This window comes from Geotrypetes seraphini, chromosome 8 (assembly GCF_902459505.1).
Source record: "Geotrypetes seraphini chromosome 8, aGeoSer1.1, whole genome shotgun sequence".
NCBI lineage: Eukaryota > Metazoa > Chordata > Amphibia > Gymnophiona > Dermophiidae > Geotrypetes > Geotrypetes seraphini.
The window spans coordinates 94,578,124-94,603,056 of record NC_047091.1 but is presented as its reverse complement, the minus strand read 5'-3'; the positions used below and the strand labels follow the sequence as shown (position 1 = coordinate 94,603,056).

The window sequence follows — 24,933 nt, the reverse complement described above, 5'->3', positions numbered from 1 at the left end:
AACCTTCGGATTCGACCCCGGCGGCGGCCCCGGTCTCGAAGGCCTTGACTCCGACGTCGATGGGTGTTCCGGTCTCGAAGGCCTCGACCTTGGCTTCGGCTGGAGCTTCAGTCTCGAAGGCCTCGACCGTGACTTCCACTCCTGCACCGACTTCGACGCCCTTGAAGGTCTCGACAGTGCCTTCTGTGAAGACGTCCTCGATGAGTAAGTCTCCTGTGTCTCTTTCAGGTGCCATACCTAAGAAGCCACCAGAGTCCTCCTTGCGCCCTCCTTCTAAGCGTGTCTCCAAGATAAGGGAACACTCACCTTCGAGGTCGCCCTCTTTGGAGCGCACTGCTGCACCTACGAGATCAGATCCTTTTGTCTCGGTGCCAATGCTCGAGGACATGCTCAAGTCCATCTTGACCACTCAGATATCCTCCATCGTGGCTCAACTGCTTCCGTCCTCGACTCTGCCTCGGGTAGACCAGCCTGAGACCCAACTGGATCCTCCAGCCCTCGTGTCTCGAGGCAGGTCTCGTGCATCAAAGCGATTGTCCTCCAGTGATTCTTCACCTGAGTTGCCTCGTTCGAAGCATTGCTCGAAGCATTTGAGGTATCTTGCTTCCAAGCTTCGTCGTAAGACCTCTACAGTGCATTCTTCTCTGGACACCGAGACTTCTCTGCCTCGCTCTTCCACCTCGAAGCATAGGTCTCGACTGCATTCTGCCTCGACCCGAAGTCCATCCAGGTCGAGGACTCCTCCTTCGAAGCCGGCTCGCCGGAACTCTTCTCCTCCTGCTTCGACTCATTCTGTGCCTCGCACTCCGGGTGCATCTCCATCACGGAGCCTGAAGCGAAAACATTCCATGACTCCACCTCACAGTGCAGCTTCTTCTGTTATCATGCATCTTGAGTCTGAACCAGTTTCTCAATACTCTAGGGAGGCTTCTCCTTCCTACTCGGCGGCTCCAAAGTCTCATAGTCCTTCCCCAGATGAAGCCTCTGATTCCAAGTCAACTTCCTTTGCCAAGTTTGTGTTTGACATGGGACAAGCTCTCAAACTGGACCTCCATTCAGACTCCAAATATACTCCTGAATATTTGGCAGACATGGAACTCCCTCATCCACCTAAAGAGTCTTTGAGATTGCCTATGACTCCATTTCTTAAACAGACTTTTATTCATAACATGGAAACTCCTTATTCCATCACTGCTATTCCATCTATGCTGGAATCCCGTTATCGCACTGTTCCTTGTAAAAGATTTGAGAAGTCCCAACTCTCTCATCAATCCTTGATGGTGGAATCATCTTTGAAGAAAGCCCATCTTTCCAAGATCTATGCTGCAGTCCCTCCAGGCAGGGAGGGTCGTACTATGGACAAATTTGGTCACCATTTATACCAAAATTCTATGATGGCAAATCGGATTCTTAACTATAATTACATTTTGACCAATTATTTCAACCATTTTCTCAAATTGTTGCCTTCTTTTTATCCTGATGTTTCCAAGACACGTCTTTCTGAGTTCAAGCAAATCCTCAAGACTCTTTCTCAGTTGAGACTCTTCATGTTGCAAGCCTCTTATGATGCTTTCAAATTGTCTTCCCGAGTCTCTGCCTTTGCTGTAGCCATGCGTAGACTGGCATGGCTACGTATTGTTGACATGGATCCCAATCCCCAGGATCGTTTGGCAAACCTACCTTGTCAAGGGAATGAGTTATTTGATGACTATTGAAGCAGCCACTAAGGGTCTCTCAGAACATGAACGCTGTTTTGCTTCTCTCATTCGCCCTAAACCCAAGACTACACTAGCTAGGGCGTATAAACAGACTCCATGTCGTTACCCTCAGAAAACGACTCCTGCTTTTTCCAGGCCTCCACCTTGCTGTCCTCAGCAGCAGCAGCGTCAACAGAAGTCACAAACTCCTGCTGCCACCAAGCCAGCTTAGCCTTTTTGACGTTCTCAGCTTGAGCATTCCAATCTCCCTATTTCAGAATTCTCCTCTTCCCATAGGGGGTCGCCTGTCCACTTTTTATCACCAGTGGGAGCTCATCACCTCAGATCTCTGGGTTCTTACCATCCTACGAGAGGGATACTCTCTTCGCTTGCTTCAGGTACCTCCAGATCATCCTCCAAGAGAGTGTCCTTCTAATCAGTCGCAACTTCCCCTTCTTCTTCAAGAAGCCCGGGCTCTTCTTCGCCTTCGAGCTGTCGAGGAGATTCCTCTGTCCCAGCGGAACTTGGGGTTCTATTCCCGCTACTTTCTGGTTCCAAAGAAGACGGGGGATTTGCGACCTATTCTGGACCTCAGAGCTCTCAACAAATTCCTAGTCAAAGAGAAATTCCGGATGCTCTCTTTGCCGACTTTGTATTCCCTGATGGATCAGGGAGATTAGATGTGCTCGCTGGATCTCAAGGAGGCTTATACTCATATCCCCATTCATCTAGCCTTTCTCATGTACCTCAGATTCAAAGTGGGGGATCTTCATCTGCAGTACAGAGTTCTTCCTTTCGGCTTGGCCTCATCCCCCAGAGTATTTACAAAATGTCTGGTGGTGGTAGCTGCAGCTCTTCGCACCCAAGGTCTTCAAGTATTTCCATACCTAGACGACTGGCTTATCAAGGCCCCCTCTCTTCCAGGGGTTATTGCAGCGACCCAACAGACTATTATCCCAGGACAAGCAGGCAGCATATTCTTAACGCATGGGTGACATCACCGACGGAGCCCCGGTACAGACCTTTTTAACTAGAAAGTTCTAGTTGGCCGCACCGCGCATGCGCGAGTGCCTTCCCGCCCGACGGAGGAGAGCATGGTCCCCAGTTTCTTCATTTCCGCGGAGCGAAGAAGACGCATGTGCTTTCAACGGCTGTTGAAATCTCTTTCCTTGCCTTCCCGCTCGCGTATTTTTCTTATTTTACTTTTCCCTTCGGGTTTTCTTTGTTTCGTTCAAAAAAAAACCATTATTAATTAGTTTTTTTCCTTATTTTTCTGGCTGGCCTCGGCGGGGCCTGTTGCCAACATACAGGCCTCCGGGTTTGATTTTGCGGAGGCCGTATTTCCATTCATGCCCCCTCAGCCGGGCTTTAAGAAGTGCCAGCGGTGTGCACGCCCGATCTCTCTCACTGACCCACACAATTGGTGTTTACAGTGCCTGGGTCCAGAGCATCGGGCTGACACCTGCACCCGCTGTGCCACTCTTAAAAAACGTACGTTAAAAAATCGGCAGATCCAGCAGAATATTCTTTTCGGCACCGGTTCTGCCATGGAATCTGCCACACCATCGACGGCGCCACCGAAGTCGGCACCGACTACATCGACACCACCTGATCCTTCCTCGGGGTCGATAGCGCCAGGTAAGCCGGCTAAGAAGCCTTCAACTTCCCTTGAGCGCCCTCCTGCCACAACGGTGACACCGGTCCTCCCGGCATCGCGCCAACCCCGCAAACGCTCTGGGGTTCCAGATAAACTTTCCCAAGTCTCAGTTAACTCCATCTTAATCTCTCCAGTTCATTGGGGCAACTCTGAACACTGTCCTCCTGAGGGCATACCTTCCACAACCACTTGAAGATATCCTCATTTGACTTTGTCATCAGGTCTCTCATCTTCCGTCCATTTCTGCACAGCAAATGATGGTTCTGCTCTGTCACATGGCTTCTGCAGTTCATGTGACTCCTTTTGCCAGACTTCACCTTTGCATTCCTCAGTGGACCCTGGCATCTCAAGGGCAACGAGCCACGAACCCGCCATCTCAACAAATTACAATAACCCCTTTGTTGCAGAAGGCTCTCCGTTGGTGGATGCTCTCTTCCAATCTTTCCAGAGGTTTGCTGTTCCACAATCTCCCTCATCAGAAGGTTCTCACAACTGATTCGTCCGCCTACGCATGGGGAGCCCATGTCAACGGTCTCCGTACTCAGGGTCTATGGACTTCAACGGACCGTCAGTGCCATATCAATCTGTTGGAACTCAGAGCGATCTTCTATGCTCTCAAAGCTTTTCAGCATATCCTCCACGACATGGTAGTTCTTGTTCGGACAGACAACCAAGTGGCCATGTATTATGTCAACAAACAGGGAGGTACGGGATCTCACTCCCTCTGTAAGGAAGCTCTGAAGCTGTGGCATTGGGCGATTCTTCACAACATCTTCCTCAGAGCTGTTTACATTCAAGGTCAACGGAACTGTTTAGCGGACAAATTGAGTCATCTTCTACAGCCTCACGAATGGACACTCAATTCTCCCATACTTCGTAAAATATTTGCCCGCTGGGGGACCCCCCAAATAGATCTTTTTGCGTCCCTCCTCAACTTCAAACTGCCTCAGTTTTGTTCCCGCATTTACACTCTGCAACGTCTCGAAGTGGATGCGTTTCTCCTGGACTGGAGGGCTCAGTTCCTTTATGCCTTTCCTCCATTTCCTCTGATTCTCAGGACTCTAGTCAAACTAAAGTCAGAGCACGCCACCATGATTCTGATAGCTCCTCAGTGGCCCAGACAACCGTGGTACCCCCTTCTACTTCAATTCAGCACCAGGGAGCCTCTGTTTCTTCCAATTTTTCCTTCTCTGCTCACTCATAGTCAAGGTTCCTTACTTCATAGAAACATAGAAACAGACGGCAGATAAGGGCCACGGCCCATCTAGTCTGCCCACTCCAATGACCCTCTCCTACCTTTCTCTGTGAATAGATCCCACGTGTCTATCCCATTTGGCCTTAAAATCAGGCACGCTGCTGGCCTCAATAACCTGAAGTGGAAGACTATTCCAGCGATCAACCACCCTTTCAGTGAAAAAGAATTTCCTGGTGTCCCCGTGCAGTTTCCCGCCCCTGATTTTCCACGGACGCCCTCTTGTTGCCGCGGGACCCTTGAAAAAGAAGATATCTTCTTCCACCTCGATCCGGCCCATGAGATACTTGAATGTCTCGATCATGTCACCCCTCTCTCTGCGTTCCTCGAGTGAGTACAGCTGCAACTTATCCAGCCGTTCCTCGTACGGGAGATCCTTGAGTCCCGAGACCATCCGGGTGGCCATTCTCTGGACCGACTCCAGTCTCAGCACATCCTTACGGTAATGCGGCCTCCAGAATTGCACACAGTATTCCAGGTGGGGCCTCACCATGGATCTATACAATGGCATAATGACTTCAGGCTTACGGCTGACGAAACTCCTGCGTATGCAACCTATGATTTGCCTTGCCTTGGATGAAGCTTGCTCCACTTGATTGGCAGTCTTCATGTTCTCACTAACGATCACCCCTAAGTCTCGTTCTGCTTCAGTTCTTGTTAGGATCTCGCCATTAAGGGTGTAAGTCTTGCATGGATTTTGGCTGCCCAGGTGCATGACTTTGCATTTTTTGGCATTGTAGCTGAGTTGCCAGGACCTAGACCAGTGCTCCAGGAGTAGTAGGTCGTGCATCATGTTGTTGGACATTGAATTTATGTCTGTTGTGCTTTTGCCCACTACATTGCTTAGTTTGGCGTCATCGGCAAATAATGTTATTTTAGCCCTTCTGCCAAGTCTCTTATACAGATGTTGAATAGGATCGGGCCCAGGACCTAGCCCTGCGGCACTCCACTGATTACCTCCGTCATTTCGGAAGGGGTGCCATTCACCACTACCCTCTGAAGCCTACTTCCCAACCCATTTCGTCAATGTGTCGCCCAATCCTATAGAACTCATCTTGCTCAGCAACCTGCGGTGTGGTACGCTATCGAATGCTTTACTGAAGTCCAGGTGTCCAGGGACTCCCCACATCCAGCTTCCTCGTCACCCAGTCAAAGAAGCTGATCAGGTTGGATTGGCAGGATCTCCCCTTAGTAAATCCATGTTGACGGGGATCCCGTAGATTCTCCCTGTTCAGAATCGTATCCAATTGTCGTTTGATTAGAGTTTCCATTAGTTTGCACACTATTGATGTGAGACTCACCAGTCTGTAGTTTGCTGTCTCCATCTTGGAGCCTTTCTTGTGGAGTGGAATGACGTTAGCCATCTTCCAGTCCAACGGAATGTTACCTGTACTAAGGGAGAGATTGAAGAGCGCGGATAGCGGTTCCGCCAAGACATCACACAACTCCCTGAGCACCCTGGGGTGTAGGTTGGCAGGCCCCATTGCCTTGTTAACCTTAAGCTTTGACAGCTCGCAGTAGTCACCGCTGGGTGTAAACTTGAAATTACTAAACGGTTCATCCCAATCTGCAGTCTCTACACTTAACAGCTTGGTACCTTTCTACCTGACAGACTCTTCTCTTTTTTCTGAGTCTGTTCAAGATATTTTACTTGCTTCCAGGAAACCATCCACTTGTCAATGTTGCAGCCAGAAATGGACTAGATTTTCTGCTTGGTGTTCCACACGTCAGCTGCAGCCAATGTCTTCCTCCTTGGCATCTGTTCTGGACTATTTGCTTCACTTGTCACAATCTGGACTTCAATCCACATCTATTCGAGTCCATCTCAGTGCTATTGCTGCTTTTCATCAGCCTCTTGAAGGGAAACCTCTCTCTGCACATCCCGTGGTTTCCCGCTTTATGAAAGGACTTTTTAATGTTCATCCACCACTTAAACCGCCTCCAGTGGTTTGGGATCTTAATGTTGTTTTGGCTCAACTGATGAAGCCTGCTTTTGAACCACTTGACAAAGCTCACCTCAAGTATCTCACTTGGAAAGCTGTATTCCTGATTGCCCTCACATCTGCTCGAAGAGTCAGTGAGTTACAAGCGTTGGTTGTGGACCCACCTTTCACAGTTTTTCACCATGAGAAGGTGGTCCTCCGTACTCATCCCAAATTCTTACCTAAAGTTGTTTCAGAATTTCACATCAATCAATCTATTGTTCTGCCAGTATTTTTTCCAAAGCCTCTTTCTCATCAGGGAGAAGCGGCACTTCATACTTTGGACTGCAAACATGCCTTGGCTTTCTACCTCCAACGCACTCAACCTCACAGAACATCTCCTCAACTTTTCATCTCCTTTGATCAGAATAAGTTGGGTCGTCCTATCTCGAATCGTACCATTTCCAACTGGATGGCTGCTTGCATCTCTTTCTGCTATGCTCAGACTGGTCTTCCTCTGCAGGGTCGAGTTACGGGCCACAAAGTTCGAGCTATGGTGGCATCTGTAGCTTTCCTCAGATCAACTCCTATTGAGGAAATCTGCAAGGCTGCCACTTGGTCCTCGGTTCATACTTTCACCTCTCATTACTGTCTGGATACTTTATCCAGGAGGGATGGCCATTTTGACCAATCTGTTTTGCAAAATCTTTTTTCTTAAATTGCCAACACTCCCTCCATCCCATTTTGCTTAGCTTGGAGGTCACCCATGTGTGAGAATATGCTGCCTGCTTGTCCTGGGATAAAGCACAGTTACTTACCGTAACAGTTGTTATCCAGGGGCAGCAGGCAGATATTCTCACAACCCTCCCACCTCCCCTGGTTGGCTTCTTAGCTAGGTATCTGAACTGAGGATCCTCACAGGAGACGCGCCCCCTAGTTCGGGCAGGAAGGCACGCGCGCATGCGCGGTGCAGCACTCGAAAGTTCAAAGATCTTCAAGCAAGTTTGCTTTCGAGCCTGTCCATTGCAGGGCTCCATCAGTGATGTCGCCCACGTGTGAGAATATCTGCCTGTTGTCCCTGGATAACAACTGTTACGGTAAGTAACTTTGCTTTTCTCAATCTTCATCTCAGACTACCTATCAGGGGATGACTCACTCATTATCATCAACTTGGATCCTTATAACTTCAGATCACTGGATCCTTCAAGTGGTGAGTCGGGGCTGTGCCCTTCAATTGCAGAAAAGATCCCTGAATTATCCTCCAAGAGTGTTTTTTTCAACTCCCAACAAAAGACCCTCATTTGCCAGGAGCTCTCAGGCGTCTCCAGCTCAATGCTATAGAAGAAGTTCCCTGCAGGAGAGGGACAGAGGATTCTACTCAAAGTATTTTCTCATATCAAAAAAGACTGGAAGTCTCTAACCAATTCTAGACCTCTGTGCCCTCAACAAATACTTGGTGAAGGAAAAATTTTGAATGGTCTCTCTTGGAACTTTATTACCTCTAATAGAGAAGAAAGACTGGCTTTGTTCTCAAGACCTCAAAGAAACACATCCTCCCAGCCTACAAGAAATATCTTCATTTTCAACTGGGAGAACAACACTATCAATACAAGGTGCTCTCTTTTGGACTGGCATCAGCACCCAGAGTATTCACAAAATGCCTTATCATGGCTGTAATTCTTCGCTCACACGGTTTTCATGTGCTCCATTACCTAGACAAATGGTTGATCAAAGCCTTTACCCTGAACAGGCTCACCAGGCAATGAATGCAACAGATGTGTCAGCTTGAATTTTTAGCATTTGCAGTCAGCTACAAGAAATCACATTGAGAACCCACGCAAACTCTAGAGTTTATTGGAGCCCTCTTAGACATGACCCAAACTTGAGCCTACCTGTCTCAACAGAGACTTGATACTCTACTTCAGATATGTCAGAGGATCGCCTCACATTGTTTCATAACAGCACAACAAATGCTTCAACTTCTAGGCAAGAAGGCCTCTACAGTACATGTAACTCTGCCCATTTATATTTCAGGGAACCTTAGTGGGTGCTTTTGATCCAGTGGTCTTAAGCCACCAGTCTACTATTGCAAAGGATCGGAGTAACCTCGCAACTGTGACAGTTTCTTCAGTGGTGGCTATTTCTGTCCAATCTATCCACAGGCCTGCTATTCCAAGCACCACTGTGTAAGGATTGTTAGTCAGGCCCCCACAATATATGGTTGGTGGGGTCACTTGAGAGGCACCCTTACAAATGCCAGGTCCCAGGTTCAGTTCCCTCACAGAAGATTCACCATGAGTAGAATCAAATAAGAAACACAGCCAGAGGTGATTGCATAAAGAATATATTATAGAAATAGGCTTACAGAAAAGCAATATTCAGAAGCATTACCATTAAGCATTACAATTAAGGAGAGAGCAAAGCAATTTCCCTGCTTTACAGAGTTCAGAGGCAAAGAGACAGAGAGTCTGAAGTTCTAGGGAGAGCCAGAGAGAGAGAGAGAGAGAAAGGGGGATGGGGTGATGGTCTAAGCTTCGGGTTCCATAGATAAAGAGAAGGATAGACAGAGAGATAGACAGAGAAAGAGAGCTAGAGATGTGTTGCAGAAAGGAGACTTTTATAGCTTGGAATCTTATTCTGAATATAGAAACTATTGAGCTTCAAGAGAAGTTAAATCTCCCCCTCCTTAGTAAACTTGTGCTAGACAGACGAATAATAGGCTGAAGTCATATATGTATTTCCAGTATGTCTCTTGACAATAGTTTCTGATTAACTTTAGTTATCTGTGCACCTGGACCCATTGTCCTAAGCACCCTCTTAATCAGACATTAACACATTAACACCTTTTAGCTAATCATGATTTAATCAGGGCTACTTGAAACCGTCTCCCTGCCCTCAGGGTCTATCTGCATTCACATGCCAGAGTCAGATTGATATAATTTCCCATAGGCCTTTGCTGACATTAGTTATGCCAACTGAAAATGCTGATTGCTAGCAATAGCTATGCTGACACACTGCATCAAAAGATATTGACAACTGATCTTTCCATGCTTGGTTGGAGAGCCCACCTTGATGGCCTACATGCCTAAGGCTCCTGGTCTCTTCCTGAGAAAGCTCTCATATCAGTCTCCTTGAGCTTTGAGCAATATGCAATGCTTTGTGCACATTCTAGGATTGTCTCTTCAACCATGTAGTGCTCGTATGCATGGACAACCAAGTAGCCATGTACTGCATAAAGGATCAGAGTCTTACTGCTCTGCCAAGTCGCAATCAAAATTTAGTTTTGGGCAATACCTCGCAACATTTTTCCTGAAAGCAGTTTATCTAGCAGGAAAACAGAATATCTTGGGAGATAAGTTGAGCAGACACCTGCAGCCACATGAGTGGTCACTCAGCTCAACCACTCTACATTAGATCTTTGTGGGATCTCTTTGTTTCCCCTGCAATCACAAACTTCCACTCTTCTGTTCGAGACTCTACACACCCATCCTTCTGGAGTTGGATGCTTTTCTCCTCAACTGGTGAAACAAGTTACTTTTTCTTTTCCTCCAGTTCCTCTACTTGGCAAAGCTCTTAAACTTTGCCAAAAACAAGCTATCATGATTCTAATAGCTCCTCGGTGGCCACAACAACCATGGTTCCCTCTCTTCCTATAGCTCAATGTTTGGGAATCCATCACACTTCAAATCTTTCCTACCTTGCTGACACAGAACAAAGGGTCTCTCCTCCATCCCAATCTAAGCTCATTGGTTCTCACAGCATAGTATCTCTTTCTCAGCCGCTAAATACATTAGTAATGTCTGCACCAGTGTTGGCCATCATTGAAGCCTCTAGAAAGCCAGCTACCCAGTGCTGCTATCGTTTCAAAGGGACTCGTTTCACAAGTCTGATGCAATAACATATCACTAGATCTAGTCTCCTGTCCTCTTCCATCTGTCCTGGGCTATCTTTTAACAGATCTCTGACTGTGGTCTAAAAACTACTTCAGTTAGAAGAATCTAATTTTATCTAGTCACAACTAGATATAAAGTCATTGTACATTCTTTGATTTCAAGATTCATGAAAGGCGTTCTCCCTACCAGACCTCCAATTAAACCGCATCCAGTGGCTTGTGATCTTAATGTTATACTTTCAGCTCTGATGAATCCTCCATTTGAGCCTCTTTCAACTTAATCTCTGAAACATCTAATGTGGAAAGTGATAGTCCTTACAGCTATTGTGTTTTCACATCAAGTCAGTGAACTTGAAGTTCTTGTGTCAGATCTACTTTATACAACATTCTACCATGAGAGAGTGGTTCTTTGCACTCATCCCAAGTTCCTCCTGAAAGTCATCTCAGAATTTCATCACAGCCAGATTATAGTTCTTCCTGTCTTCTTTCCAAGACCACATTCTCACCCTGGTGCAAAAGTGGCACTGTGAGACTCAAAGGTGAAGGTGAGAAATATGTAGAAGCTCTGTATTGATACATTTTCGAGTGCTGTAAAATAAGGCTGATATGAAGGACCTATTATTTGTATAATATGTGTTGTATGTTTTTAATTTTATGTGATTGTTTTTTGTAAAACCGCCTAATTATAGGTGGTTAAGAAATCTTTTAAATAAATAAATAAATACCGTATTTTTCGCTTCATAAGATGTACTTTTTCCCCTAAAAAAGTGGGTGGAAATAAGGGTGCGTCTTATGGAACGAATACCCAACCCCTCCCCTCCCCGGGTTACCTTAGGGTTATTCCATGTCAAGTGGACCAATACTGAAAACCTCCCACGCTAGACCCCCTTGAAATCCAACCAAATTTTACAGGGGTGTTGGATCTCAAATGAAACTGCAAAATTTTTTGGATCTATCTCAATTTGATCAGGAGCTAGGGGTGGTTGAACAAAAGCAATCGATCCACTCCCATGCCTCGTGTGAACTAAAACATCAACTTTGCTTAAGCATTGCAGGAGAAGGAAACTATCTAGGAGTCTGAAATTTTGCAGTTTGGTATAACACCTTGGAGTAAGTTTCTGTGCCAAGTTTGAAATCTTTTGGAACGTGCTTCCATTTCTACAAGTCAGCAAAGTAGGCAAAAAAAATTCATGAATGAAAATTTTGGCATAGTTTGGCTCCATACTGCTGAGGGTACAACTTTACCAGCAGACATGTATCATGAGGTACTTCCAAGATTTGCAATATGAGCTTTTATAGTCAAGTGAAGCTGAAGATATGACCATCCGAAAATATGGCTTTATGCATTTATGTAAATTTTCACTGTTTGTGAGTGGCATTGCTGAAGGGTTAGAAGGTAAAGTTTGCCTTTTTTGCGGATGATACCAAGATTTGTAACAGAGTAGACACCGAGGAGGGAGTGGAAAATATGAAAAAGTATCTGCAAAAAAGTTAGAGGAATGGTCTAATATCTGGCAACTAAAATTTAATGCAAAGAAATGCAGAGTAATGCATTTGGGGATTAATAATCAGAAGGAACCGTATATGCTGGGAAGTGAGAGGCTGGTATGCATGGATGGGGAGAGGGACATTGGGGTGATAGTACCCAAAGATCTAAAGGTGATAAAACAGTGTGACCAGGCGATAGCTGCTGCCAGAAGGATGCTGGGCTGTATAAAGAGAGGTGTAGCCAGTAGAAGGAAGAAGGTGTTGATGCTCCTGTACAGGTCGTTGATGAGGCCTCACTTGGCGTATTGTGTTAAGTTTTGGAGACCGTATCTGGTGAAGGACATAGGAAGACTTGAAGCGGTCCAGAGGAGGGTGACAAAAATGATAGGAGGTTTGCGCCAGAAGACATACAAGGAGAGACTGGAAGCCCTGAATATGTATACAATAGAGAGGAAAGGAGGGACAAGGGAGATATGATTCAAACATTCAAATACTTTAAAGGTTTTAACGTAGAACATAATCTTTTCCAGAGAAAGGAAAATGGTAAAACCAGAGGACATAATTTGAGGTTGAGGGGTGGTAGACTCAAGAGCAATGTAAGGAAATTCTTCTTTACGGGAAAGGTGGTGAAGAGAAAAACAGTGACTGAGTTCAAAGAAGCGTGGGATGAACACAGAGGATCTAGAATCAGAAATTAATAGTAAATATTGAAGACTTGCATGGTATGTGTCTATATATGGCCTTTTGGTTGAGGATGGACTGGGAATGGCTTCAATTGCTAGGAGGGTGTAGATGGGCTGGAGTGAGCTGTGACGGAGACTTCAGCAGCTGGAACCCATGCACTGTATTGGGTAGAGCTTTGGATTCTTGCCCAGAAATAGCTAAGAAGAAAAAATAAATAAATTTAAATTGAATCAGGTTGGGCAGACTGGATGGACCATTTGGGTCTTTATATGCCGTCATCTACTATGTTACTATGAGAGAGAGAGAGAGAGAGAGATAATGGTTACTAGGGATGGGCAGAGTAGATGGTCCATTTGGCCTTTATCTGCCATCATGTTTCTATGTTTCTACACGTTGGACTGTAAACGTTATCTAGCTTATTATTTGGATTGAACCAAGCCTCACAGAACTTCTACTCATCTGTTTCTAACAGACTAGGAACTCCTGTCACCAAGAGAACCATCACTACATGGTTGGCGGACTGTATCTCTTTTTGCTATACTCAGACTAGGCTGGTGCTTAAAGGCCGTGCTAATAGCACATAAATTTTGAGCAATGGCAATTGAGGACATCTGTAGAGCAACCACCTGGCCCTCAAGTCATACCTTCACATCAGAGAATGACACGGTGACAAAATTCATCACCGTTTCCGCCCCCACGGATAACCGCGGGAAACTATCTTCATGTCATTCTTTAAGGAGAGAGGGCAGAATCAGAGTATGAATGGCCACAACCACTGACCCGCAAGCTTTGCTTTGAAGAATGCTGGTGTAGAAAGACTGAGGTTGAAATAGACAGTAGAAAATGACATGGGATTATTTCCCGCGGTTATCCGCGGGGACGGGAACGGTGATGAATTTTGTCACCGTGTCATTCTCTACTTCACATCCCACTATTGCCTAGACATTCATTCCAGAAGGGATAGTCTTTTGGCTAAACGGTTCTACAAAGTTTATTTTCCATTTAGAAGCCAAATTCCATACTAACCATGTTGTTTCGCCAGGCTCATGATAATTATTAATAACCCTTTTCTGAGAGGCATGAGCCTGGCAGCTAGGAAGTCCCACATGTAAGAATATGCTACTTGCATGTCCTTAGATAAAGTTAGATTACTTACCTGTAGCAGGTGTTATCCATGGACAGTAGGCAGATATTCTCACAAACTGCCTACCTCCCCTGTTTGGCTTCTTAGCTTTGTAACTGAACTGATGGTCCTTCAAGCCAGCAGTGGGTGGGAGGGCATTTGCACATGCGTGGTATGGTCAGTTCGAGATTTTTATTTTTTTTTTCATTTTAAAAGTGATAGTGCACTTTTGCACTGATCGTACCGGGTTCCATAGATGATGTCACCCACATGTGAGAATATCTACCTGCTACAGGTAAGTAACTTCACTATATGTAGAGCCCACCTTGAATAACCATGTTCAGTTTTGTAGGCTTCCGTAAAGGTACAAGGCTAGAAGCATGAAATCCAGGCAGAAAGCTTAAGGAAGTCAGAATATAATTTGGAAAAGGTGGGATATGATAGAAATATTCAAATATCTAGAAAACTTTAGAGCCTCTTCTATCAAACTGCGCTAGCAATTTTTAGCACAGGAGTGGCATGGGCCATTCAGCGCGGCTCTCTGTGCTAAAAACTGCTAGTGCAGTTTGATAGAAGAGGCCCTTAGTGCAGTATAATATTCCATAGAAAACTCAGACAAGAGAGGGTCATAATGGCAAAACTTGAAGATGAAGTGTCCAGGAACTACTAGTGAATTTCTCAAAGTAGTAAACTGAGATCCCTGCACAATATGAATGTTTTTCTTTAGGTATTGTGCATCAAGTTATGTTGGTGATAATCAGTGTGACCTTCAAGAAATATTTGTGAATGGTATGATGAGCTAGATATATGGGGGGGTGTTTGTATTTTTTCTTGTTTTAATCAGCTGATTTGTTCCTCTGCCTGTGTCCTTTATATAGCTCTGAATGTCTCAGGCAGAAGGCCTTTTGATTTAGTTTAAGAGCTTTCTTCCAAATTTCCCCTGGAGAATTCAACTCTTATATAATCAGGCCCAAACTTATAATATTTATTATAAAGTTGTTTCTACCACAAACTCTAAATATTTGTTCAGTGGGAAAACTTCTGGGGACAGATTAGAAACTAACCCAAGCTAGAAAATATCTGTGAACTTCCAGTCGAAGATTTTAAATAGTTTTCATCAGAATTCAGCTTTTATCTTGAGATATGGTAGTAATATTAGATGTTAAGACTGTTTAGAATACTGCATTTCCACTTTATATAGGATATCATAAAATAAACTTTTTTTTTTTTTTCCTTTCAGCTTGAAAATTATTTTTCTAGTCTCAAAAATCCAAAACTCAGGGTAAGTTATTCATTTTTTAAATGTTTTAAACTTTTACTGTTAGTTCAAGTAGCACAGTGAAGGCATTGGCTTATAGCTTTTGTGCCCTAAATCCAGGGCTGTGTTTAGGATGGGATAGCTTAGAAGTAGTTGTCTCCTTTTCATCATTGAACTAAGCTAGTTATAGTAAACTCTTTTACTATGCCATATTTTACAATATATAATACATAACACATACTCAATAATTAATTGATTTAATAATTACAATACATAATTTATAATACAGTAGTACCTTGGATTACGAGTATAATTCGTTCCAGGAGCATGCTCGTAATCCAAAATGCTCGTTTATCAAAGCGAGTTTCCCCATAGGAAATAATGGAAACTCGCTTTGATGCGTTCCTCCCCCCCCCCCCCCCGAGAACCGGCATTGCTCCCCTTGAAGGCCCCCCCTGCCTCGAACCAGCACCCCCCCGCCACGATCCGACACCCCCCATCCCCCCGCCACGATTGGGCACCCCCCCCCCCGCCCCGATCCGACATCCCCCCTGACACAATTGGGCACGCCCCCCCCCCCCCCGCCGCTTCTTACCCTCATCTGGGCACTCTAGAAGATCGGACTCCTCGTCTGCTGGGCCTTGAGCATCTGAGCTTGCTCAAGGCCTGCGAGTTCACATTCACGTTCAGAACGTGAACTCGCAGGCCTTGAGCATGCTCAGATGCTCAAGGCCCAGCAGACGAGGGCCGATCTTCAAGAGTGCCCAGATGAGGGTAAGAAGCGGCGGGGGGTGCCCAATTGTGTCGGGGTGGGGGGGGGTCGGATCGTGTCAGGGGGGTGGCCAATCGTGTCGAGGGGGGGGTTGGATCGTGGCGGGGGGGGGGGGGTGCCGGTTCGAGGCAGGGGGGTGCCGGATTGTGGGAGGGGGGGAGGGGTGCTCGTAAATCGAGCCATGCTCGGTTTCCGAGGCACCGATTTTGCAAATGTTTTGCTCCTCTTGCAAAACACTCGCAAACCGGTGCACTCGTAAACCAAGGTACCACTATATATATTTTATATAATATATAATTAATATCATGTATTTGATAATTAATCAACTAAATTACATTAAGGTTTCACACATATACATACATACTTATATATTCAAATGTATTTAGGACAATTGAACTGACTTAATAGGTATCTTTATAACATGATTTATTAGTCTAAGTCAGTGGTCGGCAAACTGCGGCTCTCGAGCTGCATGTGGCTCTTTAGCCACTTGAGTGCGGATCGCGGCTCATCTAGAGCAAGGGTGCCCAACCAGCTTCCCTTCCCTTCTTACTGCCTTCCCCCAAGCCACCGCCATTGGGGAACAGGCTGCCACTGCCGCCATCGGGGAATAGGCTGCCACCGCCGCCATCGGGGAACAAGCTGGTGCCGAGTTCTGAGCTCTTCCTGCTTCCCTTCCCCGCTGGACCGACCAACTCTCGCCACCCAATGTCAATTCTGATGTCGTAGAGGACGTTCTGGGCTGGTCAATTGCTGCCTGGCTGGCCCAGAACTTCCTCTCCGACGGGTGACGAGAGTTTGTTGGCCCCGCGGGGAAGGGAAGCAGGGAGAGCTCAGAATTCTGCGCCGGCCTGTTCCCCAATGTTGGTAGCTTGTGGGGAGGGCAGGGAAAAATAAAGAAAGGGGGGGACAGGGAGACAGAAAGAAATAAGGGAGATGGGAGACAGACAGAAAGGGGGCATGGAGAGAGAAAGAAGGAAAAAAAAGAAAGAAAGGGGGCATGGAGAAACAAAAAAAAGGAAGGAAGAAAGAAATGGGGCACGGAGAGAGAGAGAAAGACAGATAGAAAGAAAGAAAGAAAGAAGGGGGCAGGGTGAAAGAAAGAAAAAGTTGGGAGAGGGAATGAGGTCTGGAGGAGAAGAAGCATACAGGAGGCTGAAAGAAGGGAAGAAATATTGGACGCACAGTCAGAAGAATAAAGTGCAACCAGAGACTGATGAAATTACCAAACAAAGGTTGGAAAAATGATTTTATTTTCAATTTAGTGATCAAAATGTGTCCATTTTGAGAATTTATATCTGCTGTCTATATTTTGCACTATGGCCCCCTTTTACTAAACCGCAATAGTGTTTTTTAGCGCAGGGAAGCCTATGAGCATCGAGAGCAGCGCAGGGCATTCAGCGCAGCTCCCTGCACTAAAAACCGTTATCACGGTTTAGTAAAAAGGGGGGTATATTTGTCTATTTTTGTATAGTTGTTACTGAGGTGACATTGCATAAAGTCATCTGTCTTGACCTCTTTGAAAACCCGCGGAATGTAAATGATAATTAACATTTTCTCTGCGTACAGTGTGCTTTGTGTTTTTTAAAATTTTATTGTTGGTAGATCATTTTGACTTGGCCACGAAGGTAAGGGGGAGAGAGGGGAGCTGCTGAAAGACATCTAGTAATCCTTGCAGGCTTGACTGTGCAGGGAATTATTTTTGTAAAATCATGCTTTGCTATGTGACTGGCATTATTTAGACTTTAATTTCTATGAATGAATAGAATGAAAATGATATAAAATTGCTTGCTTGTTTTTATGTGCGTGTGCTGAAGGGAAGTGGAGATGCTGAGTGGCTGAGGATGCTGAAGGGAATTGGGGAAGAGAGAGTGGGGAGAAGATGCTGATTTATAAATTGACAGTTGTACAAAATATTGTTTCTTTTTATACTTTAATATAATAAGTTCAGTATAAAACTATTCAAGGCTTGTGTGGATGGGATCAGGTGGTTTTTGAGGATGTGGACCGAGCTCACGGGGACGGGGCGGGAACGGAGACAAATTTTTTCCCCATGACATTCTCTAGGCTGTGCCACGAATCAATTTCGATTAAGTGCGAGCAGGGTGTCAATCGGGTTGACTTAGCCGTCGTAGCGCAAGCAGGCACGGGGGTATGGCTCTCAAAAAAAATCTTAATCGTACTGCTGATTTTGGCTCTTTTGACTAATGAGTTTGCCTACCACTGGTCTAGGTATATATATATATATATATATATATATATATATATATATATATATATATATATATATATATATATATATATATATATATATATGACTGTGAAGTATATATATATATGTCTGTGAAGTATGATTCCTCTGAAATGTCTAACATTTTAAATTGATAAGTTTCTTTATTTAATATACTTGCTTCTCTATTATTACAAAAACTGTCTGTAATATGCTATGAGGGAGTCTGCCTTTTGTGGCTTGCTCACTCCCTTCTTTCCTCTCTCCCAAAATGTGGCACCACTGTTTAGCACCACAGGTGTCTACACTTCCAGTACATATAAGGTGGTACGCTATCTCTCATTTGCATCTTTCATCTGTAACAATTTTCCCAATGAGCATCAATTATCTTTTTGCTTGTTTTCTACTTACAATACTGATGACGATTCTCATATATTATTTCTCACAAGTCCCTTAAATTAATTTCACTGAATGTCAAGGGTCACTCTAAATAATGTCATAAAACGGAAAAAAATATTGTCATAATTAAATTCCAAACATCCAGACATAATTCTGCTACAAGAGACTTATCTTAATGTGTCTGAGGCTGCCAAAGTAAAAGTCAAATGGACTCATCAGCTCTTTTTCTCTCCTGCAGTTGGGATTAAAAATGGAGTTCTCATTTTAGTTAGAAATCGACCTGATATTACAATACTATCTACAACTAATGATGTTCATTGTAGGTGGGTACAAATTACTTTGAATATAAACAACTCCATCTACGCTCCTACAACTGACTCCACCGAGTTCTTTCAAGAAATTGCTAATCAATTAACTGCAACTAATGTGTTGCATCATATTGTAGTTGGTGATTACAATATAATTATGAACCCCCTCATTGATAGAATATCGAAAGCACCTTATAGAACACCTAAGGCCAAGTCTATTCTCATGGCACACCTGAACCTGATTGATATTTGGAGAGATCTTCATCCAACCAACAAAGATTTCACTTTTTATTCACCACCTCATTGCATAGACATGTTTCTATCAGTCATTCTATTCGCCATTTTATAAAAGACGCCACTATTGAAGAAATCTCAATATCGGATCATGCTGCAATAACTCTTACTTTAGAAAATATTACTCAAGTGACTGTTTCCAGAAATTGGAGATTTAATTCTAGTCTTTAACTTGAAGCGGAATTTAAAGATCACAGCTATTAAAGAATTTTTTCAGTTTAATAATCCAAAAGATACTAACTGAATTATTACATGGGACGCATTCAAAGCATATATTCGAGGCATAATAATTTTACTGAACTCCAAAATTAGGAAATCACAAGCTGCAGAAATTCATGCTCTAGAATGCGACATTAAAAAAAGGAACATAAGCAATGCCTCTGCTGGGTCAGACCTGAGGTCCATCATGCCCAGCAATCCACTCATGCGGCGGCCCAACAGGTCCAGGACCTGTGCAGTAATCCTCTATGTATAACCCTCTATCCCCTTTACCAGCAGGAAATTGTCCAATCCTTTCTTGAACCCCAGTACCTTACTCTGCCCTATTACGCTCTCTGGAAGCACATTCCAGGTATCCACCACACGTTGGGTAAAGAAGAACTTCTTAGCATTCGTTTTGAATCTGTCCCCTTTCAACTTTTCTGAATGCCCTCTTGTTCTTTTATTTTTCTAAAGTTTGAAGAATCTGTCCCTATCTACTCTCTCTATGCCCTTCATGATCTTGTAAGTCTCTATTAAATCCCCTCTAAGTCTCCTCTTCTTCAGGGAAAAGAGAGCCAGTTTCTCCAATCTCTCAGCGTATGAAAGGTTTTATCCCAGGACAAGCAGGCAGCATATTCCCACACATGGGTGACGTCACCGACGGAGCCCCGCAGCGGACAGCCTCGAAAGCAAGCTTGCTTGAAGATCTCGAACTTTCGAGCACTGCACCGCGCCTGCGCGCGTGCCTTCCCGCCCGAACTAGGGGGCGCATCTCCTGAGAGGATCCTCAGTTCGTTTATTTCCGCGGAGACAAGAAGACACGTTCTCTTGCTCTGCAGCAATTGCCTTCTCATCACCGCGGCTGTTTCTTTCTTAAAGTCGGTCGCTGTGCTTGTTTCTTAATCCTTTCTTTTTCTTTTCATAAAAAATATAAAAAAAAAAAAATATATATATATTGTTTTTCTTTTTTTGTTCGGCCGTCAAGCTTTGGGCCTAGGCCTAGGCTCCTTCGTTCGACACGGACTTTATTTTTTCCATGTCCCGGCCTCTTACCGGGTTTAAACGTTGTCGACAGTGTAATCGGGTGATTTCTGTCACCGATCCCCACTGCCGTTGTTTACAGTGCCTGGGTTCTTCTCATTCTCCAGAAGATTGTCATCGCTGCTTCACCCTTACTCCTCGGGCCTTTCGACGACGTTGTGCTCAATTTTTTCAACTTTTCGGCATGGAGCAATCTTCGGACCCGGCCTCGACCGTAGCGGCTGCTCCGGTCTCGAAGGCTTCGACTCCGACGACCTCGACACCTGTGGTCTCGAAGGCCTCGACCCAGGCTCCGGCTGGAGTTTCGGTCTCGAAGGCCTCGACCTATTCTACCTCGGTTGCCTCGAAGACGACGCCATCCACGAAGTCTTCTACGGGGGGTAAGTCTCCGAGTTCTCTTTCAGGTGCCGTATCCAAGAAGCCACCAGAGTCCTCGGCACGTCCTCCTTCGAAGCGTACCTCCAAGATAAGGGAATACTCACCTTCGAGGTCGCCCTCTTCGGAGCGTACTGCTGCACCTACGAGGTCAGAATCTTCTGTCTCGGTGCCGATGCTAGAGGACATGTTGAAATCTATACTCACAACTCAGATTTCCTCCTTGGTAGCTCAATTGGTCCCGTCCTCGACCTTGCCTCGGACTGATCAGCCTGTCACTCAACCAGAGCTTCCAGTCTCCCGAGGCCGATCCCGGACACCGAAGAACATTTCTTCATCAGAGTCTTCTCCGGGCTCACCTCCTCCGAAGCATCGATCGAAGCATTCAAGACCTGTTCCTTCTAAGCTTCGGAGGGAGTCTTCGAATTTGGATACCGAGGCTTCTTTACCTTGTTCTTCGAAGTCAAAGTCGAAGCATGGATCTCGACGAGCCTCGACTCGAAGCCCTTCTCGATCCAGAACACCGTCGAAGCCAGTCCGTCGAGACAGTCCTACACATACCTCGACTCATTCTGTAACTCGTACACCTGCTACTTCTCCTTCCAGGAGTTTGAAAAGAAAGCATTCTCTTACTCCAACTCACAGTGCAGCTTCTTCGGTCACTCTGCGTCTGGAATCAGACCTTTCACCATATTCTAGAGAGGCTTCTCCATCCTATTCAGTTCAACATAAATCACGCAGTGGTTCTCCTGAGGAAACATCTGATCCAAAATCAGTTTCTTTTGCCAAATTTATCTTTGACATGGGCCAAGCTCTCAAGATTGACCTTCATTCAGACTCAAAATATACTCCTGAGTACTTAGCGGATATGGAGCTTCCCCATCCTCCAAAAGAGTCACTCAGATTACCTATGACTCCTGTTCTACAGCAGACCTTCACTCGCAATATGGAAACTCCTTATTCTATCACTGCTATCCCATCCAAATTAGAATCTCGTTATAGAACGGTCCCATGTAAAGGATATGAAAAGTCTCAACTTTCTCATCAATCTCTAGTTGTAGAATCATCATTGAAGAAAGCACATCCCTCCAAAATCTATGCTTCGGTTCCTCCTGGTAGGGAAGGCCGTACCATGGATAAGTTTGGACGTCGTTTATACCAGAACTCTATGATGGGAAATAGAGTTCTTAATTATAATTACATATTTACGTCCTACTTCAACCATTTTTTAAAGATTTTATCTTCATTTTATCCGGACATCTCTACCAATCGCCTATCAGAATTTAAAAATATCCTTAAGACTCTTTCTCAGTTGAGACTTTTCATGCTACAAGCTTCCTATGATGCCTTTGAACTCTCGTCTAGAGTGTCGGCATTTGCAGTAGCCATGCGTAGATTAGCATGGTTACGGATAGTGGACATGGATCCAAACCTTCAGGATAGATTGGCTAATCTTCCTTGTCAAGGAAATGAATTATTCGATGACTCTATTGAGGCAGCTACAAAGCGTCTTTCAGAACATGAGCGCTCTTTTGCTTCCCTCATTCGTCCAAAACCTAAACCTGTACCAACTAGAGGTTTCAAACAAACTCCACGTCGCTATCCGCAGAAAACAACTCCTGCTTTTTCTAGACCTCCTGCTCGTCGGCCTCCTCCACAACAAAGGCAACAAAAATCTCAGACTCCTGCTGCCACCAAACCTGCTCAGTCTTTTTGACAATCTCGACCTGAGCATTCAAATTTCTCTGTTTCCAAATTCTCACCTCCCCATAGGAGGTCGCCTGTCCACTTTTTATCACCAATGGGAGCTCATTACTTCAGACCTCTGGGTACTTACCATCATACGAGAGGGATACTCTCTTCGACTCCTTCAGGCACCTCCAGATCGCCATCCAAGAGAGTGTCTTTCAAATCAGTCGCATTTTCCCCTTCTTCTTCAAGAAGCTCGAGCTCTTCTTCTCCTGCGAGCAGTGGAGGAAGTTCCTCTTCCACAAAGGAACTTGGGATTTTATTCCCGTTATTTTCTAGTTCCCAAAAAGACGGGGGATTTGCGACCGATTTTGGATCTCAGAGCTCTCAACAAATATCTAGTCAAAGAGAAATTTCGAATGCTCACTCTGCCGACTCTATATTCCTTGATGGATCAAGGGGATTGGATGTGCTCTCTAGATCTCAAAGAGGCCTATACTCATATCTCTATTCATCCAGACTTTCGCAAGTATCTCAGATTCCAGGTAGGAAATCTTCATCTTCAGTACAGAGTTCTCCCCTTCGGACTGGCTTCTTCTCCCAGAGTTTTCACCAAATGCCTAGTGGTTGTAGCTACAGCTCTTCGCAACCAAGGTCTTCAAGTATTTCCATACCTAGACGACTGGCTCATCAAGGCTCCCTCTTTTTCAGGGGTTATTGCAGCGACCCAACAGACTATTCTTTTTCTGCAAAGTTTGGGATTTCACATCAATTTTCCCAAATCTCAGCTGACTCCTTCTTAGTCCCTCCAGTTCATAGGAGCTACTCTGGACACTATCAATCTGAGAGCATATCTTCCACAACCACGTCAGGATGCACTCCTTCAACTGTCTCACCAATTCTGCCAACTTTCCTCTGTTCCAGCAAGGAAAATTATGGTTCTGCTTGGTCACATGGCTTCTACAGTTCATGTGGTGCCCTTTGCCAGACTTCACCTTCGCATTCCTCAATGGACACTGGCATCTCAATGGCAACAATCAGTGGATCCACCAACTCGACTAATTTCCATCACGCCTTCATTAAAGAAGTCTCTCCGCTGGTGGATGCTCTCTTTGAATCTTTCAAGAGGTTTACTGTTTTATCCTCTTCCTCATCAAAAGGTCCTCACAACCGACTCGTCAATGTATGCATGGGGAGCTCATGTGGACGGTCTTTGCACTCAAGGGCTTTGGACCCAAGCGGACCGGCGGTGTCCTATAAATCTGTTGGAACTCAGAGCGATATTCTATGCTCTCAAAGCTTTTCAGCATCTACTTCACGACATGGTGATTCTAGTACGTACCGACAACCAAGTAGCCATGTATTATGTCAACAAACAGGGAGGGACGGGATCTCACTCCCTCTGTCAAGAGGCTCTGAAATTGTGGCAATGGGCGATTCTTCACAACATCTTCCTCAGAGCGGTTTATATTCAGGGTCAACAAAATTGTTTAGCGGACAAATTGAGTCGATTTCTACAACCTCACGAATGGACAATCAATTCTCCTACTCTTCGCCAAATTTTTGCTCGATGGGGGACTCCACAGATAGATCTGTTTGCGTCACCTCTCAACTTCAAACTGCCTCAATTTTGCTCTCGCATCCATACTCCTCAGCGTCTCGAAGCGGATGCGTTTCTACTGGACTGGAGGAATCAATTCCTTTATGCTTTTCCTCCGTTTCCTCTGATTCTCAAGACTCTAGTCAAGCTGAAATCAGACCGGGCCACCATGATTCTGATAGCTCCTCGGTGGCCCAGGCAACCTTGGTTCTCCCTTCTACTTCAACTCAGCACCAGGGAGCCTCTTCTTCTACCAATATTTCCTTCTCTTCTCACGCAGAATCAAGGATCTTTGCTTCATCCCAATCTACAGTCTGTACATTTGACAGCTTGGTACCTTTCTATATACCTTTCTATATTTTCTCAATTTTCTCCGTCTGTTCAAGATATTTTACTTGCTTCCAGAAAACCATCAACTAGACAATGTTATGGTCAAAAGTGGACAAGATTCTCTGCTTGGTGTTCTACACGTAATTTACTTCCCAGATCTGCTTCCTTGACATCAATTCTGGACTATTTACTTCATTTATCACAATCTGGACTTCAGACTACATCTATCCGAGTCCACCTTAGTGCTATAGCTGCTTTCCATCAGCCTTTGGATGGAAAACCTCTTTCTGCACATCCTATGATTTCTCGTTTTATGAAAGGACTTCTCAATCTCCATCCTCCTATTAAACCACCTCCTGTGATTTGGGATCTCAATGTTGTTTTAGCTCAACTTATGAAATCTCCTTTTGAACCACTTGACAAAGCTCATCTCAAGTATCTCACTTGGAAAACTGTTTTCCTGATCGCCCTCACTTCTGCTCGACGTGTTAGTGAGTTACAAGCGTTAGTGGCTGATCCACCTTTCACAGTTTTTCACCATGACAAGGTTGTTCTACGTACTCATCCTAAATTCTTACCTAAAGTTGTTTCAGAATTTCATATCAATCAGTCTATTGTTTTGCCTGTATTTTTTCCAAAGCCTCATTCTCATCCAGGAGAGGCGGCTCTTCATACATTGGACTGTAAACGTGCTTTGGCCTTCTACCTTCAACGCACTCAA

The 24,933-nt window shown here is 44.8% G+C and overlaps 1 protein-coding gene across 3 annotated transcripts in view; it reads left to right on the top strand.

The window, feature by feature from the left end:
• Positions 1-24,933, top strand: part of DOT1L (DOT1 like histone lysine methyltransferase) — a 604,393-nt gene that overhangs the window by 324,861 nt on the left and 254,599 nt on the right. For all 3 annotated transcript variants that reach the window (XM_033954025.1, XM_033954026.1, XM_033954024.1), the window contains exon 12: positions 14,956-14,997. In XM_033954025.1, coding sequence (XP_033809916.1) covers positions 14,956-14,997 — 42 coding nt within the window. The remainder of the gene's footprint in view (positions 1-14,955; positions 14,998-24,933) is intronic.